At 55.4% G+C, this 15,334-nt stretch overlaps 1 protein-coding gene across 1 annotated transcript in view; it reads right to left on the reverse strand.

Annotated features, from left to right (window-relative positions):
- The window catches only part of SIM2 (SIM bHLH transcription factor 2), a 49,159-nt gene extending 34,767 nt beyond the window's left edge, over nucleotides 1–14,392 (reverse strand). The window contains exons 1-3 of the mRNA XM_045902480.3: nucleotides 13,588–14,392; nucleotides 4,155–4,237; nucleotides 1,047–1,136 (exon numbers count right to left, since the gene is read on the reverse strand). Coding sequence (XP_045758436.2) covers nucleotides 1,047–1,136; nucleotides 4,155–4,237; nucleotides 13,588–13,762 — 348 coding nt within the window. The 5' untranslated portion in view covers nucleotides 13,763–14,392. The remainder of the gene's footprint in view (nucleotides 1–1,046; nucleotides 1,137–4,154; nucleotides 4,238–13,587) is intronic.
- Between the last annotated feature and the right edge of the window lie 942 nt (nucleotides 14,393–15,334).

A 15,334-nucleotide genomic window follows, 5' to 3' on the forward strand; every position in this document is an offset into this window, starting at 1 on the left:
TGAAAAAAACCCCAGCGCCATTAATTGGCAGGTTTTATTTTGGCTTAACTACAGAGGGGGCTGGTGCAATACAGATTATTCATCTGCCTCCTGGGAGCCCATTTCCTGTCTCTAATTAATTCTAGTATGTCTTCAATCGTGATGAAAAAAAGCACTCTGATAAGTCACAATATAAAGAAACATTTAATCCCTAGATATATAAAAAAATGTGACTTTTAGAACCTCCATCCAGGCTTGTTAAATCAGAAATGTGAAGGGCCACAATCAGACTCCTCCCCTCCCCACATTCCGAGGAGCCCAGACAGCATTCCGCGCACCCCCCTACCCCGCCCCGCCAAACCCTTGGCTTGACCGGAATAGATAAAGCTGAGTGCACCTCTTTGCTTGACGGGATGAACCCCTTTTTAAAAGACAGTTCCAGAAAAATCGGTAATATTTAAATGTTCTAGAGAAAACAGGACCTTGCTGTGCAAAACAGTAGTAAACTGAGTTTTATGAGTTTCTATCACAAGCATATAAAATGCTTTACTGAAGCGACCACTGAACTGGAAAAACTCAGGAAAAATTACCCTGAATTCCATGTGAACACTCATAAATCTACCCCCCCTTCTCTCTCCCCAAAGCACAGTCTGCATAAAATCCATGTTCAACATCGGTTTTCCTCTTGCTTTCATGGCAACTCACAATACCACGTGCAGCCCAGCAAGCATGGACAGAAAAATCTCCCTTTGTGAAGCTCTTGTTAGTGGCAGAGTGTTACTGTAGAAGCAGAATCCAGGCTATCAGACAGAATCTCAGAACAAAGCTGACTGTTGCAAAGATATACTGGTCATTAATCCCAAAGGAAAAAGAAAGTAAAACCGGGAAATGCAACATGAAGAAAAGCTCAGCGGGATGGCCTAAGAAGATGATTTTGCAGTTTTGGATTATTTCATACACAAAAGCAGACGCTTGAACAGAATCATTTACAAGTTGGGTAAGACGGTCAAGATCCGCCAACGCTTACTTTTATATTTTGGTTGTATATAAAATTAGGTAATACCTACCTGAGACAAGCCCAAATGCACAGAAGCTGTTTCCGATATATACATGATTTTGCCATCAGATGCTACCACGAAAACAAATCCATCCAAAGTCTGTAAAAGAGAGTGCCAGGGGAAGAGGTGGTAGTTAATACAGTAGACTGAAATCTCATAATTGTACTGTCACTGAGGTGGAGGAATGTATAAAATATTATCATCCATACATAGTTGTTAAATGCAAAACGAGCCCAGGGCCATAAGAAGGATTCCAGGTTATAACACTGAAGGTTTAATTCCCGGGCCCAGGCTCTCAAATGCTTTTAAAGCATTTTAAAAACAATCTTATATCCACATCACAAAAATCATGCAAAACACTTGAGAACTCCTAACATGCTCAGTTTAAATGCAGTAGTTTTATTGTTTAGGGTTATTTTAGCACTTAGCACAAATCCGGAGTTCTATGGTACTTAGGGGGAAACCTACCACTATATAGACCATTTTATGTCATAATTGGCAGTCCTTTATACCACTAGGACATATGCTTTATTTGCCACAATTTTCTAGTTACCCCTAAGTACTATTTGAATAATAAATTCCGAACACTACCACTCCCCTGAAAATACCCGGTTATTTTAACAGACTATGTCTACAGAATTAACTACTTAGAATTTGCAAGAGATCAAGTAACCTTTGCAAAATTCAAGGAGAAAAAGTATCAATTTCTGAAAAATTAAAACTACCTAAATGATACTGCCTAAGTTGGCTAGCCCTCAAAAAAATAAAGTAAAATTTTAGGAGCTAATTAAGACAAATAAAAAGGTAATGATTATATTTATATGTGGCAAGGATAAAAAGACTAAATTATTTTTGAAAAAGGAAACTGCATTTTTATTTACCCATTCATATTTTAGATCCAGAACCAAAGAAAAGCAATAAAGTTGGTGAAAGATCCATACAACCCACAATGCTGCCCCCATAAAAAATATTCCAAATTAATTTCTGGCCACAAATTCTATTTTTACAGCATGTAATTGAAACCAGATTACCTTCGGTTTTTCTAAATCTGCCCCCTTTTTGGAGTAGAAGTGAAACTTGAAAGATACATTCTGCCGTCTCAAATACAGTTTTACTGTAAAAATCCTTTGCCAACTAAACTATCACCACCCTAACCTACACTGAGGTTGAAATCAACATCTTGATTATAAGCCTTACTTTCTCGTTTCTAACTCAGCTACAAAATATTTTCCCAACTAAATTCCGTTTCAGAAATATAAACTATACAGCAATTTCTAAAGTTATAAGCGTTCTGGCACATTTTAAACTTTTGCTTAACTCCAAAATCATTAAAGAGATACATTTATTGAAACAGTATTTGACAGCCATATGAGAAAAAAAGAAAAAAATTATCATAATTAAATTCTGAAAGTTGCCAGCAGTAGCTAAAAAAATAATATCGTTAATGGAAAATGTTGGGTATGTCTTCATAGCTTCCAATGACCTAATTCGCTTGAATGTATATTAATGGTAAACAAGCCCGTCGGCACAGCAGTCCGGAATTAAAGAAATGCACAGTGGAGGAACCTGTGCCCGCCAGGTTTTCACTGAGTTGTCCCTGATGTTAGTGTCACTTATAATATGTAGGAGTATCAAACAAGCAAACCACCACGCATGGAGCTGGAAGGAGCGAGTGGGTGAGCGCAGGGCGCGGGAAGGACTCCAAGAGCGCCATTTCCCCGCCTGGCTTCCACATCGTTCGCTTTCTGCTGTAAAAGCTTCAGGTATCAAATGTTCCCCGGGATCTTCTCTTCCCCGGAGCATGCATTAAAAAAAAAAAGGGGGGGGGGAATCGTACTAGGACATTTGGGGAAAGGGATTTTGAAAAGATCCGCTTTTTTCAAAATGCGGTGTTCTTGGCTGACTTGCTGACCCAAGTCATTGCGTACTGCTGCCAACCTATTTTTTTTCTTGTAAAGAAAACACAAAATAGAAGGAAGAAATGCAAAACAGCTCTTGGTCAGCATTTTTTGATGGCAGAGACAAATGACAGGTGGGGGGTATGAATCGGGTCGTTGATGAGGCTCTGTAAAGGGCATTTGAAAGATTCGGAGACAAGAGGCATTGCTGTCCCCACCTAGCGCCAGCCGCTGACTTGGAAATGGCCGGTTGTGCGCACGCTTAGCCAGCCAGAGCCGCAGACACTGCGGGCCAAAGCCCAGGCCAGGAGCGGTTTACCAACCCTGGACTAAATGACTCCGAGCTGAGGGCTATAAGCGGCTGACCACAAACCAAGCAAGGGCTCCCTCCGTGAGCCAGGTGATCCCAGAGGCCACACCAGGTCCCGACCTGGAGCACTCAAGAACTGGAGGACTTGGGTTGAACCAGGCTCCAGCACTTGCTGTGTGACCTCAGGCATATTGCTTAACCTCTCTGTGCCTCAATTTCCTCCTTTGAAAAAAATGGAGTTCAAAATAGAACCTACTCTAGGTGGGTGGTGATGCACCCTGATACAATAAGATTTAAAACAGAATCTGGTCGTAGTAAACTCTCAATAAATGCTAACTGTTAATATTCTATTATAGATGCTGTCTTTTCTTGCACCCCCTCCAAACATACACGATTGTCAAAGGCTTTAGGACTGCCACACTCTGGCTCAGAGCCTCCGCTGGATCATTCCTTCTTTGGCTCAAGCGCCTGGCACAGCGTCTGTAACAGAGCAAGCGCTCCACAGAAGTTCGCTAAGGGAAGTGAGGTTGGAAAGAACCGCGTGCCCACTGGCGTCCTTAGGCCTAGGTCTGGTGAGCTGGTGAGTACTGGGGCTGGGACACGGTGACATGCCCGATGGGGGTGGGGCTGGCCAGAGGTTACTCTGAGCTGAGTCCACCCCCGGTCCCGGCCTCCAAAGAGGATGCACGGTCAGAGGGTGGGGAGGTAAACAACTGCCTCGAGGTCCAGCAGCTGCCTCTGGCCTCGGCGACTTCTGCAGCCTGATGGTGGCCTATGGATCCACCCTGGGCTCCTTGGGGAGGGACATCTCGAGACTGGAGTGGCGGGGTCAGAAGGGAGCCCCCACCCGGGCGCGGGTCATCGCCTTAGGCAGTGGCTGCGCTCCTCCCCCGCTCAAAGGAGCCTTACCTGAAGCAAGTGCGATCCCAGCTCCTTGGCGACGCTGTCCAGGGGCCCCGCGCGGCTTGGCTGTCCCCACGCGTCTCCTAAACCTGGACCGGGGAATAAAGCAAATCAGTAAAGGGCAGCGCCAATCGAGAGGCCCCACGCCCCGCAGAGCGCGCGGAACCTCCGCAGAGCGCGCGGAACCTCCGCACCGCGCGCCCTGGTCGGCCGGAATCCCGAGCGTCCCGCCTGCCGCCTCCTGGGCCCCTCAGGCCGCCGTCTGTGTTCTTGCCATCGCCCCTTTGCCCTGGATTAAAGAGAAAAAAAGGCCAGAGGAGATATTCCGGCCGAGGCCTCGGGTCCAAGCGCCCCCAGTGCGCGCTGAGCTCGCCAGGCCCATAGCTCCCGTGGGTCGCCCACGTACTCACGGCTCCGAAATTGCCGTTTTATTTGAAATGCCATAAAGTAATCTAATCTGCTTTGAAACCTGCCATCCTCGAAGCCAAACGGGGATATCGATTTGACCTGTAAATAGTCCCCCAAGGACCCTCCCTCACTCCCTCCCTTCACTGTGTCGCCGGCAACTATGCATTTTCCTAAAGACAAGCCCAGACGAAATGTCCTAGCCGTCCAGGAGGCAGCTTTTTCTGCAAAAAAAAAGTTTTTTGTTTTTTGTTTTTTTTAAACCTCACGTAATCCCTCGGACTCCCCAGCCCTAAGAGGCGCCTCGGGAGCGCGGTCCCTCTTCCGATCCTAGCGCTCCAGCTTGGGAAGGGTTTACCTGGGGCCTTCCCCAGAACAAGCTCCTAACGCACCCAAAGCGGGGTGGGGGAGGGGCCGAAGGCGGTGGGAGTCTTGTAGGTACTGACAATAACTGGAAGGTATCTGTTGCCACATAATTAGGGTTCCCCAGTTCTTAACTGCCCCCCCCCAAAGACATCCTGCTTCTCCCCCCACCACCTCCCTGAAGCTCGCAAGTGTTTCAGAAAGCGCACCAGGGGAAAGGTGGCCCGGCTCAGCGAAGCCTCCTCTCCTGTGTCCCCGGCTCTGCTGCGTGACCCCAGAAATCCCAGGCTTTCTTCTGCGTATTCCGGAGAAAGCAGAAAAGCCGGGTGAGGTTTCATCGCTAAGTGCCGGGTGGGAGAACCCTCAGGGGCTACTTGGAGTCCTTCTGCTTCGGGCCGGGCCAGCAACTGTCCAGTTAGCGCCACCGCCCAGGCGCGACGTGGAGAAGCCGGCGACTGCTGTCCTCAGCCTGCGCCCCATTGCCTCCAGCGGAGAAGGCGGCCCCAGGCTCCAGGCCCACTCGTGCACCGGCTGCCACCCCTGCGGGGTGAGCTGTGGGTCCCGCTGCCCGCACATCGGTTATCCTCCCTTCCTGCAGGCCAGACCGGCCCCTACCCGCTGCGTGCGGGGAGTGCGGGACACGAAGCCAGAGCGGGATGCGCGGGATGGGGAACCTCGCCTAGTCTCAGCGAATTTGGGGACCATTCCCCGGGACCACAAAACTCCTCCAAGCGGACTGCGGCGAGTGGGTGGCCTGGAAAGTCCCCGCTTAGGCACTCTGGGTCTCCCTGCGCTGTCCCCGCAGGTGTTAGGAAGCACAGCTTCTGGAGGCCTCTGCCCCAAGCACGAGGGAAGCGCCGGGCCCCAGAGCCCCTCAGGGCCCAGGCCCCCCAAGAGGCTTTGGAGACCCTTCCCTGCAAACTCTGTTCGGCAAAAAAGGGATGACCTTTAATTTCTCCTCCTCAGCTGTAGGAATTAGGGGCTTATCCTGGTCTCCCCATAAGGAAGTGACTAAATTCCACATATCCTGATCCCCCAAACAGGATCACAGCCCCTCAGCCTCCACAGAGGTGTCTTCTTAACCCCAGGAAATTACTGTCTGCCCAATTTCACTTCCAAGGATGACCACAGTGACCATAATAGGGCACCACTGGCTCTCACCAGCAGGTCCTCCCCCAGCCCCCATCTGTGCAGGATGGCTTGGTGGGGTCAACGTTTACTCCGTTATTAAAAACCCTGGGACTTGAATGAAAAAATAATTTAATAAAGACCCAGGAATCCTGATTTCTGAAAATGGACAACCGTGCCCTGGTAACTGTCCTTTACCCAACTCCTGGGTCCTTTCCCTAGTTTGCACCACACTAGCCTTGCCTGGCTCAGCAGGAAAAGTGAACTTGGCCTTCCAGATTAGGCTTCTTGCAGTGTCCACAGCCAGGTGACCTGGGGAAATCTGTACCTCCGGGAAAGGGGCAGACCCAAACCAGACTTCCCTGCCCAGCTCTCCCAAAAGCCTTGTGGAAGGCTCTGGCCTTTCCAAAAGTGCACTGGGTACACAGAACAATTTTTCATATAATTCAAATACCCGGATACTTCAAAAGAGCCTGTTCTCTTATATCATAATTTTCCCCATAATTTCCTGACACCTCTGCTTTGCTGGCAGATCTTCGAGCCCCGCATCAGGGCTCCCTGCTCCGCAGGGGCCCTGCTTCTCCCTCTCCCACTCCCCCTGCTTGTGTTCCCTCTCTTGCTGTGTCTCTCTCTGTCAAATAAATAAATAAAATCTTAAAAAAAAAAGAAAAAGAAAAAGAAAAAGAAACCTCTGTGGGTGAGACCTTTTCACTCCACCCATAAAAATCTACTTTGGGGGGCGCCTGAGTGGCTCAGTCGTTAAGCGTCTGCCTTCGGCTCAGGTCATGATCCTAGGGTCCTGGGATCGAGCCCCGCATTGGGCTCCCTGCTCAGCGGGAAGCCTGCTTCTCCCTCTCCCACTCCCCCTGCTTGTGTTCCCTCTCTCGCTGTGCCTCTCTCTGTCAAATAAATAAATAAAATCTTAAAAAAAAAATCTACTTTGGGCTAAACGCAGAGACTAAATAGGTAAGGTTTGTAACAAGAACCAAAAAATGGTCTTGGTACTTGTAAAGCCACATATATCCCCCCAAAAGTGAGGCGCCGGGCACGTGGCCCTTATCTGGACCTAACAAAGGGCTTTATTTGTTTGAGAAATGAGGGGAGACAGGTAAGACTGAGCTAAGCCCCTCCAAGGTTATCAGTGACCTCATCTGGTCCTGGGAGCACCCACCTTCCACTGACTGTGGGGGGAGCAGCCGGATGGCGGGGAGCACCCCAAGCCTGGCCTGTGGTTCCCCTGCCAAGGTTTGCTATCCTAATTGCCCTACATGTGTCAGCAGGGAAATCCACTGGGAACTCCCTCCTACTGGGAATCCAGATGGCCAGGTTATGTGGGGAGGAGGCCAGCCACTGGGTCAGAAGAGAAAGGGAGCCAGGAATCCCCTTTCCCCCTCTGCCTCTGAGGGTTTGTGAGTACCTGCACCTTAGTATCCACACTTGGCTACTTGGCTGACCGGCTGTTTGGCTTAAACCTTACCAGGCTCTCCTGCCACTGAAGCTATCTAAATATGGTCCCGCCTCTCTGGGTGCTCAGTTAGTCAGTCAACAAACAGCTGTTGAGCACCTGCTGTGCAACCCCAGAGAAAGGGTCTGGAGTTTGATAAGAACTCCTGGGATGGACAGCGGTTTCTGGAAGGCAGCCTTGGGTATCTGACGTGGTGACAAGAACACTCCTCGCAGGGATCTTGTGAAAACTAAACGGGGTTAATAGGGGACCATCTGACCCTGCCACCACCCGTCCATGGAGAATTGGATCTGCGATTGAGAAAAATCCAGGACAGACCTTTCTGGAGCTCCCAGGGGACACAAGGGGGATCTCACCTCCTTCTGCCCCCACTCCCCAGCTGGGCCAGTCTGGATGGTCTGATCTCCAGCAAGTGCCCTGACCTCTAACCTTTATTTCTCAACTCTAAAGTGGGGGGTTTTGTAGGATTAAATGAACTAAACCAGAGGGTGCTGAGCAAAGCGCTGGGTCCCCTGGAACGCGGTGGTGCCTCAACGGCCTTGGTCCAGCCTTCTCTTGCCTTCCCACTCCTTCCATGCCTACTAGCCCCTTGCCGGGGGAGGAATCGTGTCATTGCGGAGCGTGGCCTCTTGAGAATCGTGGGCCATCTGAGGACACAAGGTCACACGGGCTGACTGCAGACTACTCCAAAGTCGAGAAGGGTGTGCGGGGGCTGAGCGGGGGGCTGAGCGGGGGGCTAAGGGCCGGCTGCTCGGCTTCTCCACCGCGACACCCCCCGCCCCAACGCAAGGGAGACGGCGTGGAAGGCCGGTCGGCCCGCGGGTATTTACAACCGGCTTTCGGAGCATTACCGGCCGCGGGGGCGGCAGGCTCAGGGGCTCGGGTCCAGGGCTACCGGGCGAGGTTGTAACGCGGGCGCTGGGGGCCGGGCTGCCGCCTCCCACTCTAGGGGAGCCCAGAGCTGGCGCTCCTTGCTCGCTCGACTCCAGGACCATGTAAACGCTCACGGTTCTGGGGCTCCTCCGAGCACGTCAGCTTCCGGCCTTGGAATGCTTCGTTCTGTCCGGGGTCCCCGAGAAGCCCGGCCTTCGGACCCTTTTCCAAACCCACGGTCGCCCAGCGGGCGGGGACCAGGGCGTGAAGGAGGGTTGTGGGGACGCGCCAAGAAGGCCTCCCCGGGCCCGGCCGAGCGCGGAAGGGGGGGGCTTCCAGCCTGGCCTCGCCTGGCCGCCGGCCAGACTACGTGCTCAGACAACAGACGCGAGGCCCGGCCCCCCGCACCCCCCACCCCGCGCCTAACGCTGAGACCTCGGAGGCTGGGACGGAGGCCCGGCCGCGGCCCGCACGGAGGAGCGCGCGGGGCCCCGCGCCGCCCGGAGCGGCTTCCCCGCCGCGCCTCCGAGCGCCCCGGCCGCCGCCTGGGTTCTGGCCGCCGGGGGCTGAATGTGCGGCTCGCGCGCGCTCCGGTTCCTGCCTGGAACCGCCGGGGGCCCCCGCACCCCGGAGTTCCCTTCACCGCCGCCCACAGCTCACAGCAGGCTGCTCGGCGACTGTGGGCTTTCCCTCCCGGAGCGATGCGGAGAGGGTTGTAAAGCTCCACGTTATTCTAAAAAATAAGTTTGTTTTTTTGTTTTTGTTTGGTTTTTTTTTTTTTTTAAGATTTTATTTATTTATTTGAGACAGAGAGAATGAGAGACAGAGAGCATGAGAGGGAGGAGGGTCAGAGGGAGAAGCAGACTCCCTGGAAGCCAAGCAGGGAGCCCGATGCGGGACTCGATCCAGGGACTCCAGGATCATGACCTGTGCCGAAGGCAGTCGCTTAACCAACTGAGCCACCCAGGCGCCCTGTTTTCTTTTTTTAAATCTACATTATTTCGGGCTTCGGTAGAGAAAGGGCTCGGGTCTGTCTAGGTTTAGGGCGGGTCTGTTCTCACCAAACCGTCTAAATCAAAGCGTTTCCATTCCCAACAACAATTTCTAGCCGTCTGCCTGAATCTAAACCCAGACATTCCACCACTGGAATGATTCCGGCCTCAAACCCCCGTTATTGTTGTGTGAGGATAACAGTGTTGCACTCCCTTCCCCTGCTTTCAGCCGCACCTGTCCAGAGTCTTCAGGTCTGGGAAAGGAGGAGGAGGGGCTGTGTTCTCCTTGAGGAAGTCAGCCTCAGTTTCTAGTTCCATTCCTCAGCTGGGACCACAGGCCAGTCCCTCCTGTCCCTACCCCACGGCTGGGGGTCAAATCCGACTCCGGAATCCTGGCTCCTGGGAAGGAGTCTAAGCCACCGGATTGGCCTTGTGTTCCTGCCGCTCTGACTCGGGCTTCCTGAGGCCCAGTGTACATCACCTGAGGGAGAAACTTGTCCTGCGTCCTGCCTGGGATGGTCACCAAGTAGCTATGGCCAGAGAGCAGCAGAGTTCTCCCACCTGGTGCCTCTTTGTTTCCAAAGAAACACCAGGAAGGCCACAAAGCAAAGAGGACAGGCAGATCATGGGCCCCAGCCCTTCCCTGAGCCCTGCGTGCACCAGGCCTTCCTGGCCACCAGTGAACACATGGAGTTTTTGGTTCTGAGTCCACTTCCAAAGCCGGCCTTGCTTTCCTGCCCTCTTCCCTGGCTCCCTCTCATTTCTTAGCTATTAAGCGGGGGGGGGGGGGGGGGCAGAAAATAGCAGGTCTTCTAACTGCAGACGGTGAGTCCCAGAGGCGCACAGAGTGGGGACACTCTGCCATCTAAGCCGTGCCTAGTTCAGGAAACACTCGCATTCCCAGGACGAAGTGACTGGAGTGAGAACATGTTAGATTTCTGCCTCCTCACCCTTAATCCCAGGAACCTGGTACAGCTATGGAGTTCTTAATAGGCCCATTTTGCAGACAAGGATGGGGAGTCTAGTGGGGCAGCTTCACAGAGCACAACCTTGAACGGGCTGTAAAAATTGCCAGCACTGCCAGTGCCAGTCTGACCTCCGTGGGGAGTGTCCACCTTGGCTCCTATGCCTCTTTCTGCCCCCCGGGGGGGGGGAACTCCTCCGAGCTCCTCTATCTGTCCTCTGGCCCAGGTGGTCTCAGGACGAAAGGAGCCATGGGCAGCGAGAGGACAGGCGGCGGCCAGCGGCCACAGCAGCGACCTCCTGCTCTTGCCCTTGGTGTAGGACCCTGGAAAGGGCCCGTCCCTCTCTGGCCTCAATTTCCTCAGGGACTGAGGGTTAGTTGGGGATGCCCGTGGTTCCTTTGGACTGTGCTATGCATTTTCTGACTCCCAAAGTCCTAACTTGGCCTTGGCGTCTAGATCCTTCTTCACCCAGGGATCCCTCTTGCTCCGGGACTACGGAACAGCGGGACCAAGCTCGAGATACCGGTTTCACTTGGCATCTTTCAGTCCGCAGCCAGCCGAGAGTCGGAGCAGATCCGGGAGGTGCTGCCACCGTGCAGGCCTGCATTGGCCCTAAACCTCCCTGATGCTGACACCCAGATCCAGGCGGCCCCCCAAGCCCTACTCCATTCCCCCCGGCGCACACCTAGGCTCGAGAACAGAGGCTAAAATCAGTTACAGCACAGGCCGCCCTCAGGAGCTACCGGAATGGCGAGTGAGTTATTTTGCATAATTGAGGTCTCTCTCTAAACGCCTCCTTCTCAGCCCAGGCACCCCACTTTACAACTCTGTGCCCCAGACTGACTTGAGGGGAGCAGCGCCACCGCCCAGAGCTGCAGGCCCCAGGCCTCTGAATGAAGTGAGGAGTCCTGGGTCTCCCAGTCCACCCATGTAGGCAAGTGCCCCCCTCCCTGCTCAGGCCCTGCTGGAGGGGGGGTCAGCGGGGGAGCCGGTCGGGACCACTGCCTTCTCCCTTTCCCCCCCATCAGTCTAGACCCAGAGGTTCAGGGCCATTTCCAAAACTCTAGGGCCAAACAATTATCTCCAGGCCCCTCCCTGAGTTCCAACTTCGACAGTCACCCCCAAGAGGCATCCAGGCCACCCCTCAACCAGACCACACTACCCAACAAAGCACAAGGGCCTGGTGCTCGAGTCCTGGACCATCTCTGCAAGCCCACCTCTGCAAAGGGTTCAGGACCACGTAATTCTGGGCTCAAAGGCCTTGGAGACTCACTTCCCAGAGTTAAAACACCCAGATTCAATTCTTAAAAATCTGCAGAAGAAGTACACCCACCACTTCCCAATTTTTAGCAGGCTTTCCTGGAAATTCTCCAAACAATAAATGGCTTACAATTAGCCCTCTTTCTTCAGGCCTCCCTTTCTAATTTCTGGCTTACTTGAAATCATTGGTAACAAATCATTTAATATTCCAGTCCTGGCTTCTAATGTGTTTATTTCCAGTGGGGAGGTGAGAGGAGGCCAGGGTCCTGGTCCTGGTTCCCCACCTGCTTGCAGCATGCAAATTAAGAAACAGCTCACTGGGGTGGGGGGGATAGATAAAAAGAAAGAAAGAAAGAAAAACAAAAACGGGCTCACCACCACTCCTTCCGGGGTGGGAAGGAGACTCGACCCTTGTAAAACCCAATTCTCTTTTAATTTTAATTTTAATTTTCTACTTCTCTGGTAGAGGGGTCACCACCCTTGGGCTCACTAATAGCGACCACCCGCTTGACAACTTCAAGTAGGAGAGGCTGGAGTGGGGCACGTCTTTATAGTGGGGTCGGAAAAGGAAAGAAGGTGTATGGGGCTAGGGTGGAGGTACAGGTCACAGGCTCTTGCACCAGGGAGGAAAGGGCTGGAGGCTGCATGGCCCAGCTGGGAGGCAAGGGCTACGGCTAGCTTTGGGGGCGGGGAGGGGGGGCTAGACTCCCCGGCCAGCTGTGATTCAGGGCTGCAGGTCACGCTGGGCGACAGGCCCTCTGAGCCCTGGAGGCAGTGTGAAGTGCAGCTCCAGACCCAGAGCCAATTACTTATAACAGGCTTAGGGGCAACCAACGCAAAGGTCAAGCTTACTGGCTTCTGGCTGGTTGCCGGCCAGGCGCTTTAATGGAGGCAGCCTGCACCCAAAGGACACCTGTCGCTGCAGTGCAGCCACCTTCCGTGTCCTGCAGCTGAAGTTGTGTCTACTTCCCCACTGGCTTCTGGAGCTCCACACGGCGCTAGGGGCTCCTCAGCCCAGAAGTCTGGAGTGCCCAGCAGGCCCCCCCATGCAGTGTCTCAGCCCAGGGTCAGAATCTCTCACGCCAGGCTGCAGCCACCCTGTCTGGGGACAGAGATGCTGAAAGGTGATCGGTTGAGAAACACCAGGACACCAAAAGGAACGCTGTGGTGACCAGGCCTCCCCAGCCCTGTTGCTCAGAAGTGCCCAGCCCAGCAGCCATGGTCACCCGCAGGCCATGTGCTAGCAGGGAATGCTGGCCAGCACGCCATTACTTACCACCGGAGTCTGCTGGACCCATGGGTCCTGGTGCCCCTTGCCTACCGTGGCACCTGCCCCTCCGGTTTATAATTCCAATCAGGAAAAGAAGACTGTGTTCTGGCCTGCCTGCCATTTTTCTTCTAGTCCCCTCTCTGGCCTGCAGGTTTTCAGCTCACCTACTTTCGGTCTCTCCTACCCTGACCTGCCCTGCCCAGGCCAAGGGAGCAAAGAAGAGGTAGCCAGAGAGGCCCAAATCTGAGGCCCGGGCCCCAAACAAGTGCCCTGCTCATGGCTAGGGCCTTCAGGGCCTGGGCCTCCGGGCGCACTCCGCTCTCTCCCAGGCCAGGAGCAGCAAGCACGGCTCACCTTCGGCTGGGGTGCTCACACTTCCCCTCCCAGAAAAAGAGATACGAATGAAAGAAGGAAAAAATAAAAGGTAGAGTTAAAGACATGAAGAAAAAAGAAAAGGAAAGGAAAGAAACGAAAAGAAAAGAAAAGGAGGGAAACCAGAATGGACCAGCATGATCACAAAACAATTCCTGATTCGCCGGGTCCACACTTGGGCCAGAAGACGGTCTAGTCCCCACGGCGCCAACACCCTGGCTCCTCTCTCCAACAGGAGCCGAAGCTCCCGGCGCGGCCTCCCCAAGACTCCCTGGCACTAGCGCTTCAAGCCAGCTCCAGCTCCCCGCTTGGGCCGAGGCTCTCGGCCGCCCACCTGCGGCCTCACCTTCGGGGAAGACGGCCCGCATCTTCAAGTAGCTGGTGGTGAGTCGGATGATAGACGCCTTGTCCAGCTGCGAGGTGATGGCCGACGGCAGCGGGAGCAGCTTGGCCAGCTCATAAAACTCGCCATTTTCCTTCTCCCTCCTGGTCTTGGCCGCATTCTTGGACTTCTCCTTCATCGCGCCTCGGCTCCGGGCATATTAGACCCGGCCGTGCTCCAGGCCCTCGGAGCCCCGCTCCGGCTGCAGCGGCGGCGATGGGGAAGGGGACTCCGGGAGCCAGGTGAGTCTGGGGCAGCGCCCGGGGCAGGTGCGCGGGGCAGGCCTGGGGCACCGAGAAGCCTCTCCGCCGCCGCTGGGCCCTGGAGCTCGGCGCAACCCAGCGGCGCAGCTGCGCGCTCTGCCCGCCGCCCCGGGCGCAGCCTCCTCCGGGCTGTACTGTCCCGCGGTGCCCAGAGCCCGACTTCCCGCTCGCTTCTGCTCGCTCTTCCTTTCTCGCTCCTGTCTTCTCGCGTCTCGGCCTTCCTTAGGAGGTGGAGAGTAGCCAGCGAGGAGGCAGCGGTGCCGCTTAGTCCTTGATCGAGTGTTCGTACCCGCTGCCGAGAGGCCCCTCCGGACTGGAGGGCGGCATGGGCGGCGGCGGCCGCGGAGCCATGGAGCGGGAGGGGAGCGGAGGGGAGCTGGGGCGGAGGCGGCTGGGGCCCGGCCCGGGCGCGCTCTCCTGCCCTCCCTGGCGGTTCCCTTTGCCTGGAGCCGCGGCGCCCGGAGCCCGCGATCTGTCGCGAGCCGCAGCAGCTCCGCGGTCCACGTGCGACCGAGCCGCGTTTGTTTATGGCGGACCCGCCTTCGGGCGGAGCACTCGGCCGCCGCGGCCCGGGGGGCGGGGGGGGGGGCGGGCGGGGGGGAGGGACCGCGGCGGGGGCGGGGGCGGCGAATCTCGCCTCCCGACCCCGCCGCGGCCCCGGAGTCACAGGCGCGCCTCCGCGTCGCGGCCTCCAGGGACTCTCCCAGGAGAGGCCCGCGCGCTCCCGGCCTCGAGGAAGTCTCGGTGAGTGCACACGGCACGCCGTGGGGACCGGCTCCGGCCAGCGGGTCGCGGGACCTGGGCGCTAGGATGGGCGGTGGGGAGCAGCGGAGGAGGGACGGAAGCGAGGGAGGGATGCCCAAGCCTCCTCTGTGGCTCCCAGACAGGTCCTGGGAGCGCGCGGCCGAGGGCAGGCGGCTTGACCCTCCGGCTCGTGCTCTTCGAGTCCTCCGGGCCTCCCGCAGGTCCCGCGCCCTCACGTCCCCACTTTGCAGGTCCGAGGGCCGAAAGGGGGCAGGCCCGAAGGGAAGACCCCCTTCCTCGGGAGAGAGCCTCTGCCCCGTCTGCCCTTTCTCTCCTCGAAACACAGGAGCGAAAAAAGATCGGCGCCTTCGCGGAGGGGCTGCAGGCCGCGGGGACGCGCGGGCCAGACGAAAGGAGGGGACCGGGGAGCCGAGCCTAGACGCCAGGCCTCGCCCAGGGCGGCGGCGGCGGCGGGCACAGGGTCCAACAGTCCCCGCTCCTGCAGCCCGACTCTGTGCAGCCGGAATTTTGGGGACTCGCGGCTGGGGCGGGTACTTCAGGCCGGGGGTGGCCGAGCTCGAGTAATCGAGTGAGCCTTGATAGGAGCCAAGGTGGTGGCCCCGGAAGCCCTTGGAGTGGGGAGGCACACTTGGAGATGCAGCCATAGGGCGTCCTGGTGCCTTCCCTCCGGGCCACACTGGGCC

This window comes from Mirounga angustirostris, unplaced genomic scaffold, assembly GCF_029215605.1.
Source record: "Mirounga angustirostris isolate CCGP_5_RB_7025 unplaced genomic scaffold, mMirAng1.0.hap1 SCAF_1, whole genome shotgun sequence".
NCBI lineage: Eukaryota > Metazoa > Chordata > Mammalia > Carnivora > Phocidae > Mirounga > Mirounga angustirostris.